The sequence below is a fragment of the Podarcis bocagei genome, assembly GCF_964188305.1.
Source record: "Podarcis bocagei genome assembly, chromosome: 2".
NCBI classification, from domain to species: Eukaryota; Metazoa; Chordata; class Lepidosauria; order Squamata; family Lacertidae; genus Podarcis; species Podarcis bocagei.
Window position 1 is genome coordinate 101,098,069 of NC_138126.1, and position 18,371 is coordinate 101,116,439.

General features: G+C 40.7%; 1 protein-coding gene across 8 annotated transcripts in view; it reads left to right on the top strand.

Annotated features, from left to right (window-relative positions):
- Positions 1 to 3,526: 3,526 nt before the first annotated feature.
- Positions 3,527 to 18,371, top strand: part of CCDC57 (coiled-coil domain containing 57) — a 56,217-nt gene continuing 41,372 nt past the window's right edge. For 3 of the 8 annotated variants that reach the window (XR_014005315.1, XM_081184533.1, XM_081184538.1), the window contains exons 1-7: positions 3,527 to 3,647; positions 8,398 to 8,806; positions 10,386 to 10,494; positions 12,085 to 12,186; positions 13,021 to 13,178; positions 15,135 to 15,209; positions 16,295 to 16,495. Coding sequence is in view for 7 of the 8 variants with exons in the window: in XM_081184533.1 (XP_081040659.1) it covers positions 3,542 to 3,647; positions 8,398 to 8,806; positions 10,386 to 10,494; positions 12,085 to 12,186; positions 13,021 to 13,178; positions 15,135 to 15,209; positions 16,295 to 16,495 (1,160 nt within the window). In the remaining variant the exon portion in view is untranslated. Of the gene's footprint in view, positions 3,648 to 3,735; positions 4,016 to 5,081; positions 5,190 to 6,780; positions 7,002 to 7,495; positions 7,550 to 7,790; positions 7,938 to 8,397; positions 8,807 to 9,884; positions 9,986 to 10,385; positions 10,495 to 12,084; positions 12,187 to 13,020; positions 13,179 to 15,134; positions 15,210 to 16,294; positions 16,496 to 18,371 lie in introns of those variants that run through there. The other 5 variants (XM_081184535.1, XM_081184534.1, XM_081184537.1 and 2 more) reach the window with 5 other exon arrangements.

Here is an 18,371-nt window from a genome sequence, read left to right on the forward strand (position 1 = left end):
TGCATACATAAACAAAATTTTCTGACTCCTGGGAACCTCTTCCTATACAATTCCTAGCAGAAATGCCTCTGGGTTGTTTGGGGAAAGTTCTTTTCAACATTTCCCCCCATCTCATTATATATCATTTCCCAATATTCTTTAATTTTTTTGTATGTCCACCACATATGAAAAAGGTTCCTTCTACTTTACATTTCAAACACAAATCGATTCCGCATCTTAGCCAATCTACTCAGTGTTAGATACCATCTATGAATCATTTCATATAGTTCTCTTTCAGCATGTAGCATGCAGTAAATTTCAAATCATTCTTCCAAAGATTATCCCAGAGGTTTAATTCTATATTCTATGTTCTGTACCCTATATCCATTACCCAGTGGGTCATTGATGCTTTAACCAGCTCATATTTTGTTTCCCATTCCAATAATAATTTGTACATTTTGGACAATTGTTTTTTTCTTATTCAACAATAACTCTGTTTCAGATTGTGAGCCTTGGTCCAAAAAGCCATTTTTCTTATCTAGTCTGAACATATCATATAGTTGATGGTACTGTAACCAATCAGTAATTTGGTTCCCTTACTTCTTCCATTGGTTTTAATCTGGGTTCACTCCCTGAAAAATATAACAAATCCCTATAAGTCGCCCACTGTCTCTTCATATTTATTCTCTTAATTGTAATTAATTGTAATTGCATTTGCTTCTGTTGGCAATAACCATGGGGTGTTTTCCTTCCCAACAAGTTTTTATGTTTCTCTCAGACTCTATACAGATTTCTCATAATAACATGGTTCATGAAGCTCTTATATATTTTAGCTTTCCCATACCAAAGACATGCATGCCCACCAAACTTCATATTATGGCCTTCCAGATCTAAAATGTGTGCAGTTTGAATTCAGCTGAGTTAACAAATTGATCACCACATTTTGCATTAGCTGTAGTTTCCAAACATGTTTTAAATTGTATTAATTTATTTATTTCAGGTAACAGTAACAGGTAACAAAACAGGCATTTCATATTACAAGACCCTTTCCATAACTTGGGGTAGCCTTAGAAGAATTATTTTATTGCTTAGTCGTCTTAGTCGTGTTCAACTCTCCGTGACCCCATGAACCAGAGCATGCCTAGGAAACTCTCACTTTCTTCTCAAAGCTTCTCCTTTGTTATGTTTTCTTGGCAAAATGCTGGGGTGGTTTGCCAGTTCCTTCTCCAGGTAGATCACATTTAGTCTAAACTCTCGGCTATGACCTGTCCGTCTTGGGTAGCCCTGCATGGCATAGCTCAGAGCTTCTTGGAGTTATTCAAGCCCCTTCGCCACGACAAGGCTACGAAGGGGAGAAGAATGATACAACGGTAAAAATATGAATGGCAGTCTGCATAAAATGTAGCCCAGTACAGCTTGCAGTTCCGAGATCTGCTTCACACTGGGATCTGAAACATATTGGCAAATATTATTTCTGTATATTTTTGCATAATATATTGTTCACACCATGCCTCACAGTGAGGCTGTGTACACATTACCATTTACTCTGGCTTCACTGCATTCCTCCTACCGCTGATTTTTGAAATCGCGTACCCAGGTTGTTAGCCACAATCCCTATCTAGTTTCTTTAGAAATACTGCTGCTTGATATGTTTCCCTCAAACTAGCTTCTAACTGATTTGAAAACATAATCCACATTCACTTTGATGTCAAGCAGCAGTGTGTACTTTTCAGATAGCCCTTGTGCATGCGCAGATGCCAGCTTCATGAATAGGAGTTGCAGGCTCAGGGAAACCAAACAGGTAAGAGTGCATTGGATAAAGCCATGCCTGCCTTCTCTCTGGTATGTACAACAACGTGCAAATGTGAATTGAAATGCAGATCACTGTGTTTTAAGATGCTAATGTGTACGTACATAGTCTGTCTTTGGTTTTTTTAGTTGTTCTGGAATTTGGTAACTGTGAGAGACAAGACCAAACATCACACTTCTGTTACCCAAGAACTGTTCAATGTGTTCATAATGTTTTAAAATGTATATTTTTCTGCAGCAGCTAAGCAAACAACATATCTGTGGGCATCTGGGAAATGTTAAATCAACCAGAGTTTATTGCAGATTCCAAAATTAGTCCTCAGTTTCTCCTGTCTCTTGGTTATGAGACAGAGAGACAGAGAGACTGGTGTATAGTATAGCTGATTTGTAGCTCTGTGAGAGCTTTTGAAAAAATGCCCTTGAAAAAATTATTACAGCAATATAATAACCCAAATGCTAAAAAAGCCAGTAAGAATAAAATATGCTAGTGGTATTGTGATTTAATGCTGCAGTTCTATGCATATTTCAGTAAGGGCCCCATATGCACTACACATTTAAAGCAGTATCATACCACTTTAAACAGTAATGGCTTCCCCCAAAGAATCCCAATTCATAAGTCGATCACTGGCTGCTACCATGATGCTAGATTCAGGTAGGTAGCCGTGTTGGTCTGACGCAGTTGAAATAAAATAAATAAATTCCAGTAGCACTTTAAGAGACTACACAAAAGCTTATACCCAGAACATACTTAGTTGGTCTCTAAGGTGCTACTGGACAATTTTTTTTATTTATTTCGACTGCTACCATGATGGTTATGCTCTGTCTCCACCATCACAAAAATCGAGAACTCCTGTGTTCAAGTCCTGTTTGTGAGTTTCCCACAGGCCACTGTGAGAACAGAATGCTGGACTAGATGGGTCATTAGCTTGATCCAGCAGGCTCTTTTTATGTTTTATTATGATTTTATATTTGTTTGTTGCCTTCAAAATCTGTATGATTTAGTGTAGGGCAGGATACAAAGACTTGCAAAACAAATAAATAAGTGTTTCTGAAAACATTTTTCCTTTCCTCCCCTCCAAAGCTCCCCTAACTCTCTGCCCTTGTATTAAAATAATGAATGAGGACATATTTTTTCCCCAGCCCGTCAAACTCTGCACACTGTTTAAACATGTTAACAGTTATTACAGGAAACTAGTCATGCTGTTCCAGTCAGGGAAGTCACTGGGGCTGACGAAAACGATGAGTGTTTAAATCCATCTTCCTGTGTTGCTCCAAGCTTCACGTAGACAAGAGGGGGGGGGGGAGCATGAGAATCGTAGGACAGAGTTTGTGTGTGGGGTGTGACTGCTTTACCCAAAACAAATGCTTCTTTAGAACTGAACTGGCTTGACCTGGTTCCCTTAATATTTCTTCATTGTGATTTTTTTTTTGTTTTTTAAAGAGAAGGCAAAAATGTATATATAGATCAATGAAAACACGACAGCAGTACTGTGTGTGGAGGAAGTCTATAGGTAATGTTAAAGCCCCTGTAGGGGACACAAGCGAGGGTTATGACCTGCCTCTAGCCCTCAACCCCGCTATTTGCTTTTTAAAAGCCATTTACGCAACTGCTAATTGCCTGAGCAGTGCCTTTTCGAGCCTGGTCCTCGGCAGAAGAGGAAATGCAGGCAGTGGTGGCCAAACTTGACCCTCCAGCTGTTTTGGGACTACAATTCCCACAACCCCTGACCACTGGTCCTGTTAGCTAGGGGTGATGGGAGTTGTAGTTCAAAAAGAGCTGGTGGGCCAAGTTTGGCCATGCCTGAGCGAAAGTCAGCGCCGTCAACATCGCTTGGGGATCATTATAGGATGGGGAAAGGGTGTGTGTGTAAAAAAAAAATATTCTCAACACTGGTGGAAGCTGGAAAGGGTAGGATAGGAAGCGTGGGCTCTCGGCTGTGTGTCTTGCGGGACTAGGGGAAGTTACTGTTGCTTCCACGGAGAACTCAACAGGCTACGACCGGAGAGGAGCGGAGGGCGGTCCCAACGGCCCGAAGCGCCGGTTGCCAGAAGGAAGCATTTTCACGTCGCACCAGCCGCTGTGGTTTCTAAGGAAACGGGGTCTTCGCCGTTGCCGAGATTGAGCCGTTTCTTGGAACCTGCTGGGTTCGTGCAAGGAAAGGGGTGGTTGTACGAGAAGGGTGGGCTGGGTGCTTTCATCGCCAGTCTAGTGAGGCATAAGATACAGGTTTGGAGAAGGGGGCGGGGATTTTAGGCGGTTTGTGTGGTTTGCTAAAACCCATCATCCTAGGAAGCACAGACATAGGGGAAGGGGGCAGTTCCGAATTTACGTATAAGCTACACAAGCTATAGCCCCACTCTCTTGGGGGCCCCCAAAAAAGTAAAGGGGGAAAAACTGGATGTACATTACCAAAATATAAAATAACTAATATACTTCTTTTTAATTGTGTTTCAGTTCAACAATTACTTTGATAAAATACATATTTTGTTATGTGCAAATGGCTTTAGATCTCTATCAGGTCCATAAATTACCATATGGGATATATTCAACACAAAAAACTGTGACAATTTGTTGTTGACAAAGGGCAGCTGGACATATAAAGGGCCCCATTACCTTCAGTAGCTTAGGGCCTCATCAAACCTAAATCTGGCCCTGGAAGGGGGGGTATGCATGACAAAATGAGGCAAAGTCATGCGTGGGACATGGGTAGCATGAAGTGGGGGGTACAGTTATACTGTATGCTGCAGTCCCTGGCCATGCTCTTGTTAATGGCTCAACTCTACACCAGCCCCAGACCTGATCAAAGACACTTTGCTCTCATTGACTTCATTAACAACAACAACAACAAAAAAAAAGGTCACCCATCACTGGCAACTGTGTCTTCTTGACAGAGCATAGGGTATGGTAGAAACTAGCACCCAATCTATTATTTAAGCCCCCACAGAAAGAGGCCATAACACAGATAGTAGGGTGTAGGGCATGGGTCTTTTATCTCTCCGGTCTCGCATGATGCATATTTAATGCTCACGACATTTTTGTGTCTGGACTTTAATGGGTATTCTCTGCCTCAGGGCTCCAGACACAAGCATGCAACCCTTGCGCTCCATTCTGGCAACTGGAGGTAGCAGGGCAGAACAGGATGCTTTGCTCATGGGGGAATTTGAAATAGGAAGGGTATGGAGCATGTTTGTGCCTGTCTTGCAAATTGCACCATAGGCTTCCCTTGCATGTTGCTTCAGCGTGTTTGTGCGCCTTTCATTGAGGGGTGGTGGTGGTGGGGAGAGAAACTGTTTTGCCAAACCAGCAGTCGCACGAGAGCATTAGTCGCTACTTTGACAAACAGTACCATAGGGCTCCACTGCCTATGTATGTGGCCACTACCTAGTTCTATCCATTTCTAGTGTGAAGGGAGTATGGTGAAGTGACTGCTGCCATTGCTCAAACTTGGCCCGCGTGGGGCGGGTCCCTCTTTTTGACATGTGGCCATTGTCACTGGTGTGCTTCCTGGTTTGGTGGGCTGTGGTGGTGTTTCCAGGGACATGCAATGTACCTGCTGGTTTTTTGTGTGTTTTTTGTAGTTTCTGCTTTTGTTTTTCACCTTCTCCTTCCATGGTAAACACACATTGGATACACAACTGTTTCCACCAGCACAGTGGTGGTGCTTCTCTTCCCTCCCCAGCATAGTATGAGTATAGGAATGCTCGGCCCATTTCTTCCATTAAGACAAATGGGATTAATTTTGTATGGTCCTTGTGATCAGGACTGGTTGGAATATTTTAGCCTAATCGGGGCTACGTAGGCCAGTTTGCCCTTTTTCAGCTTTATAACAATACCAGCTTCTTAAAATAGTAATAGATTAATGCTCTTAGAACTAGTTCCTTCTTTATATATTGTTTACAAGTTTAGCATACAAAAAAGGTGCGATAGTAAATTTACTATGAACACAAAGCTCTTTAAGAAGAAAAGAGCCTCAGCTAGCAAAGTATGATTTCTATTCCAGGAAGGGAAGGAGCAGTAGATGGTGTCAGTGTTGCCTTAATTTTTAGAATCACCCCCCCCCCTTGATGGAAATAAACTTTGTATAATTATCTTGTGGGAGCTGCTTTGTTCTGTGCGTTAACCCCCCCCCCCTTTGAAGGAGACCTTCTCTTGGGTCTGGAAAGTCTTTCCCACACTGTGGGGTCCTCTTTTTTCTTCTCCTTTCTTTCCTCTGGAGGTGGGACTGGTGATTCTTTCAGAGGCTCTTTCCTTTCTGCGTTTTCCATTGTCTCAATCTCAAATAAAACGTCGATCCCCCCCCCCATTTCCCAAAGTTCTTCCTTTGTTACAGTAGGATCTTTTATTGGTCTTCTTGGAAGTTTTTGTCACCTGGCAGGTGCTGCAGGAGCTGGTGGAGGACTCTCAGCTTTTGGAGGGGGCTTGGGTCTCCAGAATGGTATTTTCTGTCTTTCTTTCCTGGCACAACATGTTCTGGGTTCAAATTCATCAAAAATGGGGGGGAGGGGAAAATCAGGCTCAGAAGGGGGAAAGGAAAAGGGTTGCCAGCTGTCCTTTAAAACACAGGTTGGTTCCCCTGTTCCTCCATTCGGGATGTCTTTTGTAATACAGTGGTACCTCGGGTTACATACGCTTTAGGTTACAGACTCCGCTAAGCCAGAAATATTACCTCGGGTTAAGAACTTTGCTTCAGGATGAGAACAGAAATTGTGCTCCGGTGGCAGCAGGAGGCCCCATTAGCTAAAGTGATGCTTCAGGTTAAGAACAGTTTCAGGTTAAGTACGGACCTCCGGAACGAATTAAGTACTTAACCTGAGGTACCACTGTAATGACACTTGAAGGTTTTTGTCCTCACCCTGACTTGCCTGCCTAGCAGTTAGGCTCCTGGGAAAGTTGTGTTGCCTCAGTTTTGATCTCCAAGTGCCGTTAGAAAGATGTCTAAAGATTGACTTACTAAATTTAACCAATGAGATGTGTCAGAAGCCTTTTTTAATAAAAAAAACCACTTATGAAAGACTTTAGATACTATTTTCATTTGGCTAATATCAAATAATTCTATTTTGCTTTAGAGGGGATAGTCAATACATTTTAAATATGTGAGAGTAAAACCCACGGAAAACAATCAGACCTAAGGCATGACTAATTTCCCCATTTACTTCAGTGGGAGCTGAGCTCAGCTAACTGACAGTGCAATACTATGTTTGTCTACTCAAAAGTAAGTTCCAATAAGTTCAGTGGGACTTACTCCCAAGTGAGTGTGACTAGGCTTATAGCTTAAAAACTAGCCTTTAAAAAATATTAGAAATATCTAGGTGATTTCATTTATACTTCCAGCACACAAGTGCATGCATTTAGGAACAGAGTAAACATAATACATTAAAAAAAACTTTCAGTAGTGTCTAATAAATACTCTGAGAATCTAAAAATAAACAGAAATTTTCCCTTCCAACTCTACAGTTCTATGATTCTATGATTTTAAAAGAAAAACAATTGCTCAGCTAGGTTTCTTTTTAGTAGCAAAATAGAATTCAAGTGAAACTTTCCCTATCACTTTATTTCTATGCTGATGAAAGCTTCACTTGCTACATTTTTTTCTGCTTGTCATACATCTGTTAACAGCAGACATAAGCAGAAATAAGGTTGGTGACTTTATATGTTACTAATTTACTGGAATACAATTTGCTTGTTTGTTTATTTATTTAATTTCAGTGAACTGCATCCTGTCCTCCACTGGTGGGAGAGTGAAATATTACAAATATAGCAGTAAGCGAGCAGTGGTGGGATCTGTATTTAAAAAATATGCCTGCTGTATCCTCATTGGAGATGCTTTATTAGACTGTCTGATCTGAAAACCTTATTTTGCATTTGAAAAGATTAAAGAGCTGCCATTGGATTGTAAAGAAACATTTGTCTGATTCATTTGTTGCTTTTCTGCATGGCATTTGCAGATGGAATAATCTGTCATAAATTACACAGAAAAATACCATGCTATGAGTAAAATGAGATGTGATAGCAACAGACTCAACTTGAGCTCTGGCTAATCTGTTTAAAGATGTGGGTTATGATTGAAAGCAGGAAGCAGGAGCAGAACCCTCTCTCCATGCAGACCATTACACTCTGAAGCCGCTATCACCCAGCTATTTCTTGCCAGGTAGGGATTACCATACTGGGTAAAAGCATTAGGGCAGGATAAAAATCTTTGTATAAGTAAATAAACAACAAGAAGAATTTTGTTGTTGTTTAGTCGTGACCCCATGGACCAGAGCACACCAGGCACTCCTGTCTTCCACTGCCTCCCGCAGTTTGGTCAAACTCATGTTTGTAGCTTCGAAGACACTGTCCAACCATCTAATCCTCTGTTGTCCTCTTCTCCTTGTGCCCTCAATCTTTCCCAACATCAGGCTCTTTTCCAGGGAGTCTTCTCTTCTCATGAGGTGGCCAAAGTATTGAAGCCTCAGCTTCAGGATCTGTCCTTCCAGGGAGCACTCAGGGCTGATTTCCTTCAGAATGGAGAGGTTTGATCTTCTTGCAGACCATGGGACTCTCAAGAGTCTCCTCCAACACCATAAGAAATGCCATCCTCTGCCCTAATGAATGATTTTCTTTTTCAGGTTCAATGATGCCCCATACAGAGAAAGAGTTGAATGACCTCCTTATTTGTAAAGAAAAAGAACTGAAAGAGCTCCAAGCTCATCAAATCCATTTTCAGAAAACATCACTGCATGAAACCAGAAAGCAGCTTCAAGAAATGCACAGGAAATTCAACAGTTTAAAGGAAGATTTCACCTATAACCTTAGAGTCTTAGAGGAGAGAGATAGAGAGCTGGAACGCTATGAACGCTTGTTTATACAGTTGAAAATGGTTGAAAATGCTAAAGAGGCAGAGGTTAGTGATCTTAGAATACAAGTGGATAAGCTGCAGCAAACACTTGCCAAGGAAACAAAAAAGCAAGAGTCTCTGCAATACCAATACCATCAAAAGCTTAAAGAACACCAGCTAGAGTTGGAGCGGCTTCACAGGTAAGAGGGATCCAGTGCTGTGTCGCTATGACAGAAATTCAGCCTTCTAGATCCAAGCCTTGATTCTCTCTGTACCTCATTCTGGTAGTAATCCTGCTTAGAATAATGGAATTGTAGAGTTGGAAGGGACTATGCAGGAAGTAGAATGTGAACTTGCTTTGCAAAGACAGGTACAGTATGTTTAATAAATGAGATAAGTAGTCTTTATTTTTTGTTGCAGTTCCTACAGTGCTGTAGTGCTTACTCAAGAGCAGGTACATAACCTCCCCTCTGAAATGCAGTCACTCTGCTGCCTTTTCAAAATATATGAAGCCTAAATATATATATGAAGAAGCAAAATGGCCTAGATCTTTATATTCATAGTTATCCATTAATAATGGTTTACTGTGACATGTGAAGGAGGACACTGTTAGGTACAACATCCTGTAACAAACTGGTATACTAAAACTTCACATACAAACTAAAGAATCAAGGAAGACACTTAAGATGTTTCTTTTTGTGTGCATGCACTACACTCATATTAGTGTTTTAGGATGCTTGCTTCAGCCAGCAGCCAGTTGTACCTCATTCTGGTAGTAATCCTGCTTAGAATAATGGAATTGTAGAGTTGGAAGGGACCATGCAGGTCATCTAGTCCACCCTCCAGCAATGCAGGAATATTTTGCCCAAGGTGGGGCTAGAACCCACATCTCTGAGATTAAGAGTCTCATGCTCTACCGGCTGAGCTATCCCACAATCCTGCTGATTCTACTTTGTGTCTTTGCCATAAAGAAATTGGAAGATGGTTCCCCTTCCACATGGGGGGGGGGGGTGAGCAGTCAGTAGCATGGACTCCTGATCTTACCCATTGCTTTTTTGTCCTAGTTTACCCACTTTTTTGTTTGTATATAAGGACTTTGCAACTGCTGTTAACACTTAGTCCACACAGAGTGGACATTGGTTCGTGAATGAATGCTTATGCCGCAAAAAATATGAATCTCTTTTTAGAGGGTATTGTAATCAAACCCTCTAAACAGAATGCCTGTACTACTCCATTTTCTTGAGGCAATTGTGCATAGGTTTTGTCTTGTATGCAGCTGCCTCAAACCATTACGTACTGTAGATGTAGAGAATTTCACGTGCAGTGTAGGCCATTGTGTTCCTTGGTCTTCCTTGGCTATAATCTTTCTGCTTTTCAAGGTATGAGATATCTTATCAGATCTGTTGCTACCTGTTGGATTGTGGCAGGATTCAGTGGTGCATATATGAGACGCTTTATTACATAATACTTGCTTATACTATTTAAATAGGTAAATAGCTTAGATCGGTGCTTGTGCCATACTCTTATTCTTTCAGGCAAATTAATGTGTACAGACACATTTGCAATTAGGGGGAGGCCATTTTGATTCAAGAGCATGTGAATAGAAATTAGTATTTGCTCAAGTGCACACTACATGTTGCCGTTGTTCTTCCAAAACACAATAACTTATTTAACTTAGTTTTAATACAGTCCACAACTTCTTACTGAAGGGTGCTTATTTTTAAAACTATTATTTTTGTAGCCATAGTGAATGTGATGTCACTGGATTTTTATTTTTAGTTCTAAGGACTCTGATATCAATCAGCATCTTCAGGAATATGGGGATATGAAGCAGCAACTGGAGAGAAAACTGCAGGAAGTAGAATGTGAACTTGCTTTGCAAAGACAGGTACAGTATGTTTAATAAATGAGATAAATAGATTTTATTTTTTGTTGCCATTCCTATAGACAAATGAGAGTTCATTATACTCTACAGTTACTTAATTTTCCCCAGGCATCTAGTTCCCCCTGCCTAGTCTGACATTAAAAGTAATGTGCGATTAATGAGCAGTACTGAAATTGCTTTCCCATTCTAGGTATCAGGTGGCATTTATGTTTTTGGTTATCTTCTCGCATTGGCAGCCTCCCCTTGGGAAAATTGGTAAGATTGTGTCTAGTAAAATGAGATGGTGTAAAATTCTTTCCACAGGGGTAGAGCCAAAATGTTGTGCTAAATTTGCCAACCTTGAAATCTCAAGAAGGTCAGAACTATAAATCAAGAGCAGCTTTACTCAGTTGTGAAGGCTAAATAAACACCCTGGCCTCCGGCATCAGTCCCTACTTCTCTAATTTCAGGGTTATCTTCCTTCCAGATTTGTATGTAACAACCAACAGGGCTATCAATTGATTTACAGTGGTGCCCCGCAAGACGAATGACTCACAAGACGAAAAACTCGCTAGACGAAAGGGTTTTGCGGTTTTTGAGCTGCTTCGCAAGACGAATTTCCCTATGGGCTTGCTTCGCAAGACGAAAACGTCTTGCGTTTTTTGCAAGTTTGTTTCCCTTTTCCTAACACTGTTAATACAGTTGCGACTTGACTTCGAGGAGCAACTCATAGAACGCGGTGTGGTAGCCTTTTTTGAGGTTTTTGGTGATTTTTGAAGCTTTTCCAAAACTTTTCCGACACCGTGCTTTGCAAGACGAAAAATTCGCTAGACGAAAAAACTCGCGGAACCAATTAATTTCGTCTTGCGAGGCACCACTGTAATTGATTATTTAAATTGATTCTTTATTTTTTAAAAAAGTTTATATATCCTATATCAGTTGATTTCAGGACACTTTAAGATTATAAATTACATTCTAGGTATAATCCAAATTTATCTATAGAAGTATTTTTGAGATACTGAAGAAGGTATAAAAAATAAAAATAAACAAAAGCTACCTCCCAGAGAAAAGGTGAACTTTTATTATTTTTTATTGTTTCTTTTTTTTTTCATAATAGTAATAATAATAAAAGGAAGACTTAAAACACACACAACTGGAATTTAAAAAGCTGCAATAAATAAATGAGTTTTCATCTCACAGCCTCATCCATTAAAATTGCCCCTAATCTAAATTTTTAATTGATAATTTACAGATTAAATTATTGAATGCTTGCAGCCCTAATTTATACAAGTCTCTCTCTGTCTTGCTTATGTTTTGAATGTATGGCAAAAGGAACATTATGAGTTCCCTTAAGGAGTCCCAGAAAGTTTCGTCTTCTTCAGGTTTGTTTGTTGAATACTTATGTTCATAAAAAGTTAAAGATCCTTCTCATCATTGGCTTCTCTTATAACTCTTTTCAATTTTGTAAATTTAAACTTGCCACTGGGCATGTTGCCCAGACACTCTCATTGCAGATGCCTCCTTTGCCCTCCACTTACTCCTCTATCCACCTCCTCATCCACTGTTTCTCACCCCAGAATTACTTCAGTCTTTGTTTCGTCAACTTCATTTCAGGAACTGCTAGCGGAATTTGATTCAGAAATGAAAAAAAGAGAGCATGAGTTTCGACGGAAAGTGGATGAAATGAGCAATTTAGTTCTATCTCATGAGCTTAAGGTAAATGTGCCCTCAAAATTTGAAATGTACACAGCAAAAATAAACAAACAATCAATCAATCAATCAATGTACATTCTATTACTTCTATTTAGTGTGTTTTGTGATGTATAGACAATAAGTGATCAATGGAACTCATGGCCTGTTTTTCCATGGAACATTATGAGGTTAAATGCCATAACTACTGATTGTCAATTCAGACACCGTACAAAACCATAGTTAGCAAAACTGTATGTTATAAGCCCACTTTAAACCATGTTTTTTTATTAGGATGTGCCAGCTTTCATGAGCAGTTAACTATGTCTGTATGTTGGGGCTTCAAAGCTCAGTGCAGGGATGTTTGAAAGCCATTTTGCTAACAGCCCTGTACTGCTCTTTGAACTTCTGAAAACTGGAGGTTTAAAGACTAGTGTGAAACTGCTTGCAAAAGGGCTTTCAAACAGCCCCACTTTGAGCTTTGGCTGCATGTATCTTTTTCAACTGAGCGAACAAGTGGGCGCAGCTGCACTTAGCAGGATTTATTCCCTGTTCATTAGCTGATGAACAAGGGTTAAATCCTTCTGCTTTGGCTGTGTGTGCCAGTTCCCAGTTAGGGTACAGAAACACAGAGCCAGTGCAGAACCAAACCGTCCCTCCCCGCCAATAGCTGTCATCAGTGTGACATCAGCCAATTGGCAGGTGGGTGTTTGTTTTTTAAATGGTTGTGTGGGCTAAATTTAATACCGTGGTGAGCCAGGGTTGGCCTGCAGACTGGAGGTTCCCCAAATCTGACTAAGCCTTGGTTTGGCTTTGTGTGAGATGCAGACACAGCCCATGTGCCTTTTTGTTCTTTGAAAGGTGAAGCTGTTGACCAAAGAATTGGAGGCTTTGAAAGAGGCTGGGACAGAAGTGGCAGAATCATTGAAAATGGCAGAAGCAAGAAACTTGGAGTTGGAGAAAGAAGTCAAATGCAGGGATTGGGAAATAAAGGATCTTGCAGCTGTGAAAGATGCCCAGTAATGTACCATTCCATCGAGTATTGAGAAAAACTTCCTTTCAGTTCATCATTCCTTTCTGCCTCCCAGTATATTCTTAATCCATTTTTTTCATGTCTGTAAAAGGAATGTGTTTATTTTTGTTGTTGCTGCCCTTGAGGTTACATCTGGCACATCAGTGGCTCATGTCATACTTTCTTCACTGCTACAGTATAGCTTAAAGTTGCACTGCTGGTTTCCAGTCTTGTCTGCTCCTTTAGTTTCTGTCAAATTAGATAATGAACCATGGGTTGTATGCAATGCAATGCAAGCAGCATTCCACTTATACACTGGAACTTCCTCTCCTCTCTCGACACCCCCCAAAATCTGATCCAGAGTAGATTTTGTAGGGGCATGGGGGACTGCAGGGGAGAGGAACGGAAGAGGAAGTTCTGTTGTGCGAGGGGAAGTCCATTGCAGAACAGTAGCACTGGATACAACCACCTGTGTTTACATAACAATGGCTTACATAGGCGCCATTTCTACAGGGACCTGGGTGCCAGGGCACTCACATTCCGTGTTCCTACAAAGCCTCGGAACATGATTTCCGGCAGAAACCAGAAGTTGCATTGGAGGTCTTGTGAATCCTCGTATGTTTCCTCTGAGACCCCACAAAGCCTCGGAAGCGCCGCTGTGCTGCCGCCGCAACATGACATCATGTTATGTCGTGGACGCCATTGGGCACCCTTAACCTGGAGTCCAAGTCAGTGCCCCTGGTGGGTTATGTCAAAATACTGCCCCAGTAGGAGATTGGTTTTCATTCTCCAAGTCATTTTCTACTCAAATACTGTTCTGGTAACATGACTTATTTTGTAGCAGTTGTAGTATTTAAATCTTGAAGAGAAACGCACGACACGTTTCCCTACATTTCTGATATCTATATCTGTGCAAGGAATGACTCCCCATCCCCACCTAAAATCAAAATAATAACTTATGAGCCAGGTGGGAAATGGGCTGCCCTGCATATATGTTCACCTTTTCTGCTTTCCCTAGCTCAGTGGGGAAAGGTTGCAAAAGAATAGCAACATGGGGTACAAGAAGTATGGGATGTAACAGCATTCAACTGAATGATATTTATTTTAATTGGAATCACAAAATCATAGAATTGTGGAGTTGGAAGGGCCCTGGAAGGTCATCTAGTTCAACTCCCTGCAATGCAGGCATCTCAACTAAATGTTCACATCCCTTCAAAAACATTCAGTTCAAGCACAGCTGACATTCCTTGCTATGATTCCCGGACATGAATACAGTGGTGCCCCGCAAGACGAATGCCTCGCAAGACGGAAAACCCGCTAGACGAAAGGGTTTTCCGTTTTTCAATGTGCTTCGCAGGACGAATTTCCCTATGGGCTTGCTTCGCAAGACGAAAATGTCTTGCGAGTCTTGAGATTTTTTTTCGCTCCCCCCCTTTTTCTAAGCCGCTAAGCCTTTAATAGCCTTTTAGCAGCTAAGCCGCTAAGCCTTTAATAGCCGCTAAACTGCTAATAGCGCTAATCCTCTAAGCTGCTAATAGGGTTGCTTCGCAAGACGATAAAACCGCTAGACGAAGATACTCGCGGAACGGATTAATTTCGTCTTGCGAGGCACCACATTCACATATTTATTTATTTAAGATGTTTCTAACCCACCCTTCATCAGAACAGATCTCAGGGCAGGACACAATACTATTACAAATCCTCAAAGCCCATCAATCGCATTAAAACAACCAGAAACAAAAATCTATGAACCACAAGAGCTGGTTAAAAAAACAAACACCTTAATTAAAAACCTCAAGGCTTTAAAAACTACAAATCCTATATTTAACTACAGAAACTATATTCAGTGGGGCACCTAGCTATGCTAGATCCATCATTCTCTTTTTCTTAACACTTTATCTTCAATACAAATGAACTAATTTTAAAGCGTTATTTTATTGTCCTCCAATATTTGCCAATACAGGATACGGGATTTAGAAAGAAAAATCGATTCAGTACAGCTGAGCTGGAAAAAAGAAAAAGAAACATTTGAGAGAAAGTGAGTTCTTTGGATAGATGACATTGTCTTCTTTGTGTACTTTTCTCATTAAGAGCAGTCATTTTTTTAAAAAGTAGTGGGCAACAAGCAATTGCTGCAGATAACTTTGGTGTTTGGTGTAACTGAAAGTTGTCCTTTCTGTCTTCAAATAGTGATGTAATCTTACTGCATGAATATATTGAAGTTTCAAGAAAGATGTGTTGTTTTGCATGTTAGCATTAAGAATGTAATATATAAAATAGTCCTTAAGTAGTGTGTGGATTAAGTATTTGTTTTTATCTGTGCTCCCTCTCCATTCATTACCCAGTAACATCTTGATTTGTTTAGGGCCTAAAAATAGGCAAATGGTTACTGTATTCTGAATTTACGGTCCTTTCTCCTGTAGTTCACTTTTAAACACATTGATATAATTAGGTGGTTTTGGGGTGTTCCTAAAGGGCATTGGAAATATTTAAAGAAACCACTTCTTAAACTTTAGCATTTCCAATGTGTTTTGTGATAAAAAGGGCCCCTTGCACCCCCAGCATAGTTAGAAACATAGGAAGCTGCTTATACCAAGTCAGACCACTGGTCCATCTAGCTCAGTTTTGTCCACACTGACCAGCTGCAGCTGTCCAGGGTTTCAGACAGGGGACATTCTGAGCCCTATTTGCAGATGTTGGGGATGCAAAGCAGGTACTGCTGTTTTATTCTTAATCGCCTTCAGATAGCAAATATTTGCCATAATGGAGTTGCGGAATGTCCATTTTTCACTGGGACATCTTCAGCCGCATAGTAGGATTATTCATGGGATTGCCTATCCCTACCTTTGATCATATTAGCACTGTTCAGTGCCCCAGAACCGGACAACCTAAAGATCAAAATTATCATGTAGGAAAAAAACAAGCTAAACAGAAGGATTTTTACCAAGTCTGTAAAATAACTTCAGAAGCTTCTAAAAATGTACATTGTTTAAACCTTTGTACAGCATGATCATTTCTATTTTTAAAAAAGTTTTAATTCACTTTGGTAGATTGATTGTCTCAAAAAGTACAAATGCAAAAGAACAAATTGTCTTTTTAATGTAATTTTGTTCTTTCTAAAAGGCACGCAGCTATAGATCACTTTGCCAGGGAAAAAGATGCATTACTTGCTTCAGTAAAGGAGACCCATACTGAGCAGATATGGAAGTGGGAAAATCAAGTCCGAGACCTGCAAATAAATAAGGAAACTTTGGAAACAGAACTGCGTCAGGCAGAATGGAGGCATACAGATGAGTTGAGAGAGAAAGAGGCTGTCATTGAAAAGTAAGTTAGATTTTATTTGTACTGTTTATGTATGTAGATGTGTGTTTCAGTGCAAACAAGTGGATTATATCCTCACATGGATATAGGGGAGAAGGGGGCTTTCTTTCCCCCCGAATCCATGTGATGACGCAATGCATTTGTAGGTACCCTCTTTTGCAGGTAGGCATGATGTTGCTTCTCCCGTAATTAAATCTGAAGTTAAATGACAGGATCTCATTTTGATTTTTGGATGAAATGTACCTATTTAGAGCATGGTGTTTCACTTGTTTTGTACATGATACATCCCAGGATGTAGTGCACACAGCTGGTATATTCCTCGCAGTACTCCTGATAAGGCATCTTATTTCCATGTTCCAGTGCTGAAAAGTTAACACTTTGTTTAAGGAGCTACTGACACTCCCACTTCTCTCAGGATGACTAAGCAAGTATTAAGAGGGACATTTCAAGCAGTTCATTGCAACACCCATCTGTGAATTGTGGCAAGTGGTGTGCTTTAGTGCTTACTCAAGAGCAGGTACATAACCTCCCCTTTGCTGGCTTTTCAAAATATATTAAGCCTAAATATATATAAAGAAGCAAAATTGCTTAGATCGGTATACAGTGGTACCTCAGGTTACAAACGCTTCAGGTTACAAATGCTTCAGGTTACAGACTCCGCTAACCTGGAAGTAGTACCTCGGGTTAAGAACTTTGCTTCAGGATGAGAACAGAAATCGGGCGGCAGAGGGAGGCCCCATTAGATAAAGTGGTACTTCAGGTTAAGAATGGTTTCAGGTTAAGAATGGTTTCAGGTTAAGAATGGTTTCAGGTTAAGGTCTTTAAGCAGAATGGTTTCAGGTTAAGAATGGTTTCAGGTTAAGAATGGTTTCAGGTTAAGGTCTTTAAGCAGAGGCTTGACAACCATATGTCAGGAGTGCTCTGATGGTGTTTCCTGCTTGGCAGGGGGTTGGACTCGATGGCCCTTGTGGTCTCGTCCAACTCTATGATTCTAAGAACGGACCTCTGGAACGAATTAAGTTCTTAACCAGAGGTACCACTGTATTCATAGTTATCCATTAATAATGGTTTACCGTGATATGTGAAGGAGGCCACTGTTAGGTACAACATCCTGTAACAAACTGGTATACTAAAACTTCACATACAAACTAAAGAATGAAGGAAGACATTTAAGATGTTTCTTTTTGTGTGCATGCACTACATTTATACAGTGGTGCCTCGCAAGACGAAAATAATTCGTTCCGCGAGTCTTTTCGTCTTGCGATGTTTTTCGTCTTGCGAAGCACGGTCCGTCGCAACTGCGCCTCTTCAAGGGGCTTTAAGAAAAAAGCGCAAGACGTTTTCGTCTTGCGAAGCAAGCCCATAGGGAAATTCGTCTAGCAAAGCAACGCAAAACCGAAAAACCCTTTCGTCTAGCGAGTTTTTCGTCTTGCGAGGCATTCGTCTTGCGGGGCACCACTGTATTAGTGTTTTAGGATGCCTGCTTCAGCCAGCAGCCAGTTGGGATGGTGCACTATGGAACAGGCTTTGTGCCTTGTTCCTTTTGCAATCTGTAGCTATTGGTCACTTTCTCAATTAATGCAGTACTCCTGCTTTACTAAACCAGTTGTCCAATGTGGCCTTCCCTTCCACTCCTTCTGCTGTAGCTTGATGGAATGGCTGAATAGGAGTATCCCTGGGATTTGCTATACAGCGTCAGTGCCAAATCATTTCCTTTTGACACTGAGGCAGAATTTATTAATGGCATAGAAAATATCTCACAATAATGGACCATGGCTGAAACAGGGCTCCGAGTCCACATCTTTGATATGTTTTGGGATTTCAACTTAATGGCACTCATCAAGAAGTTCTTAGAATAGACTCAGAATGTGGCCTTTAA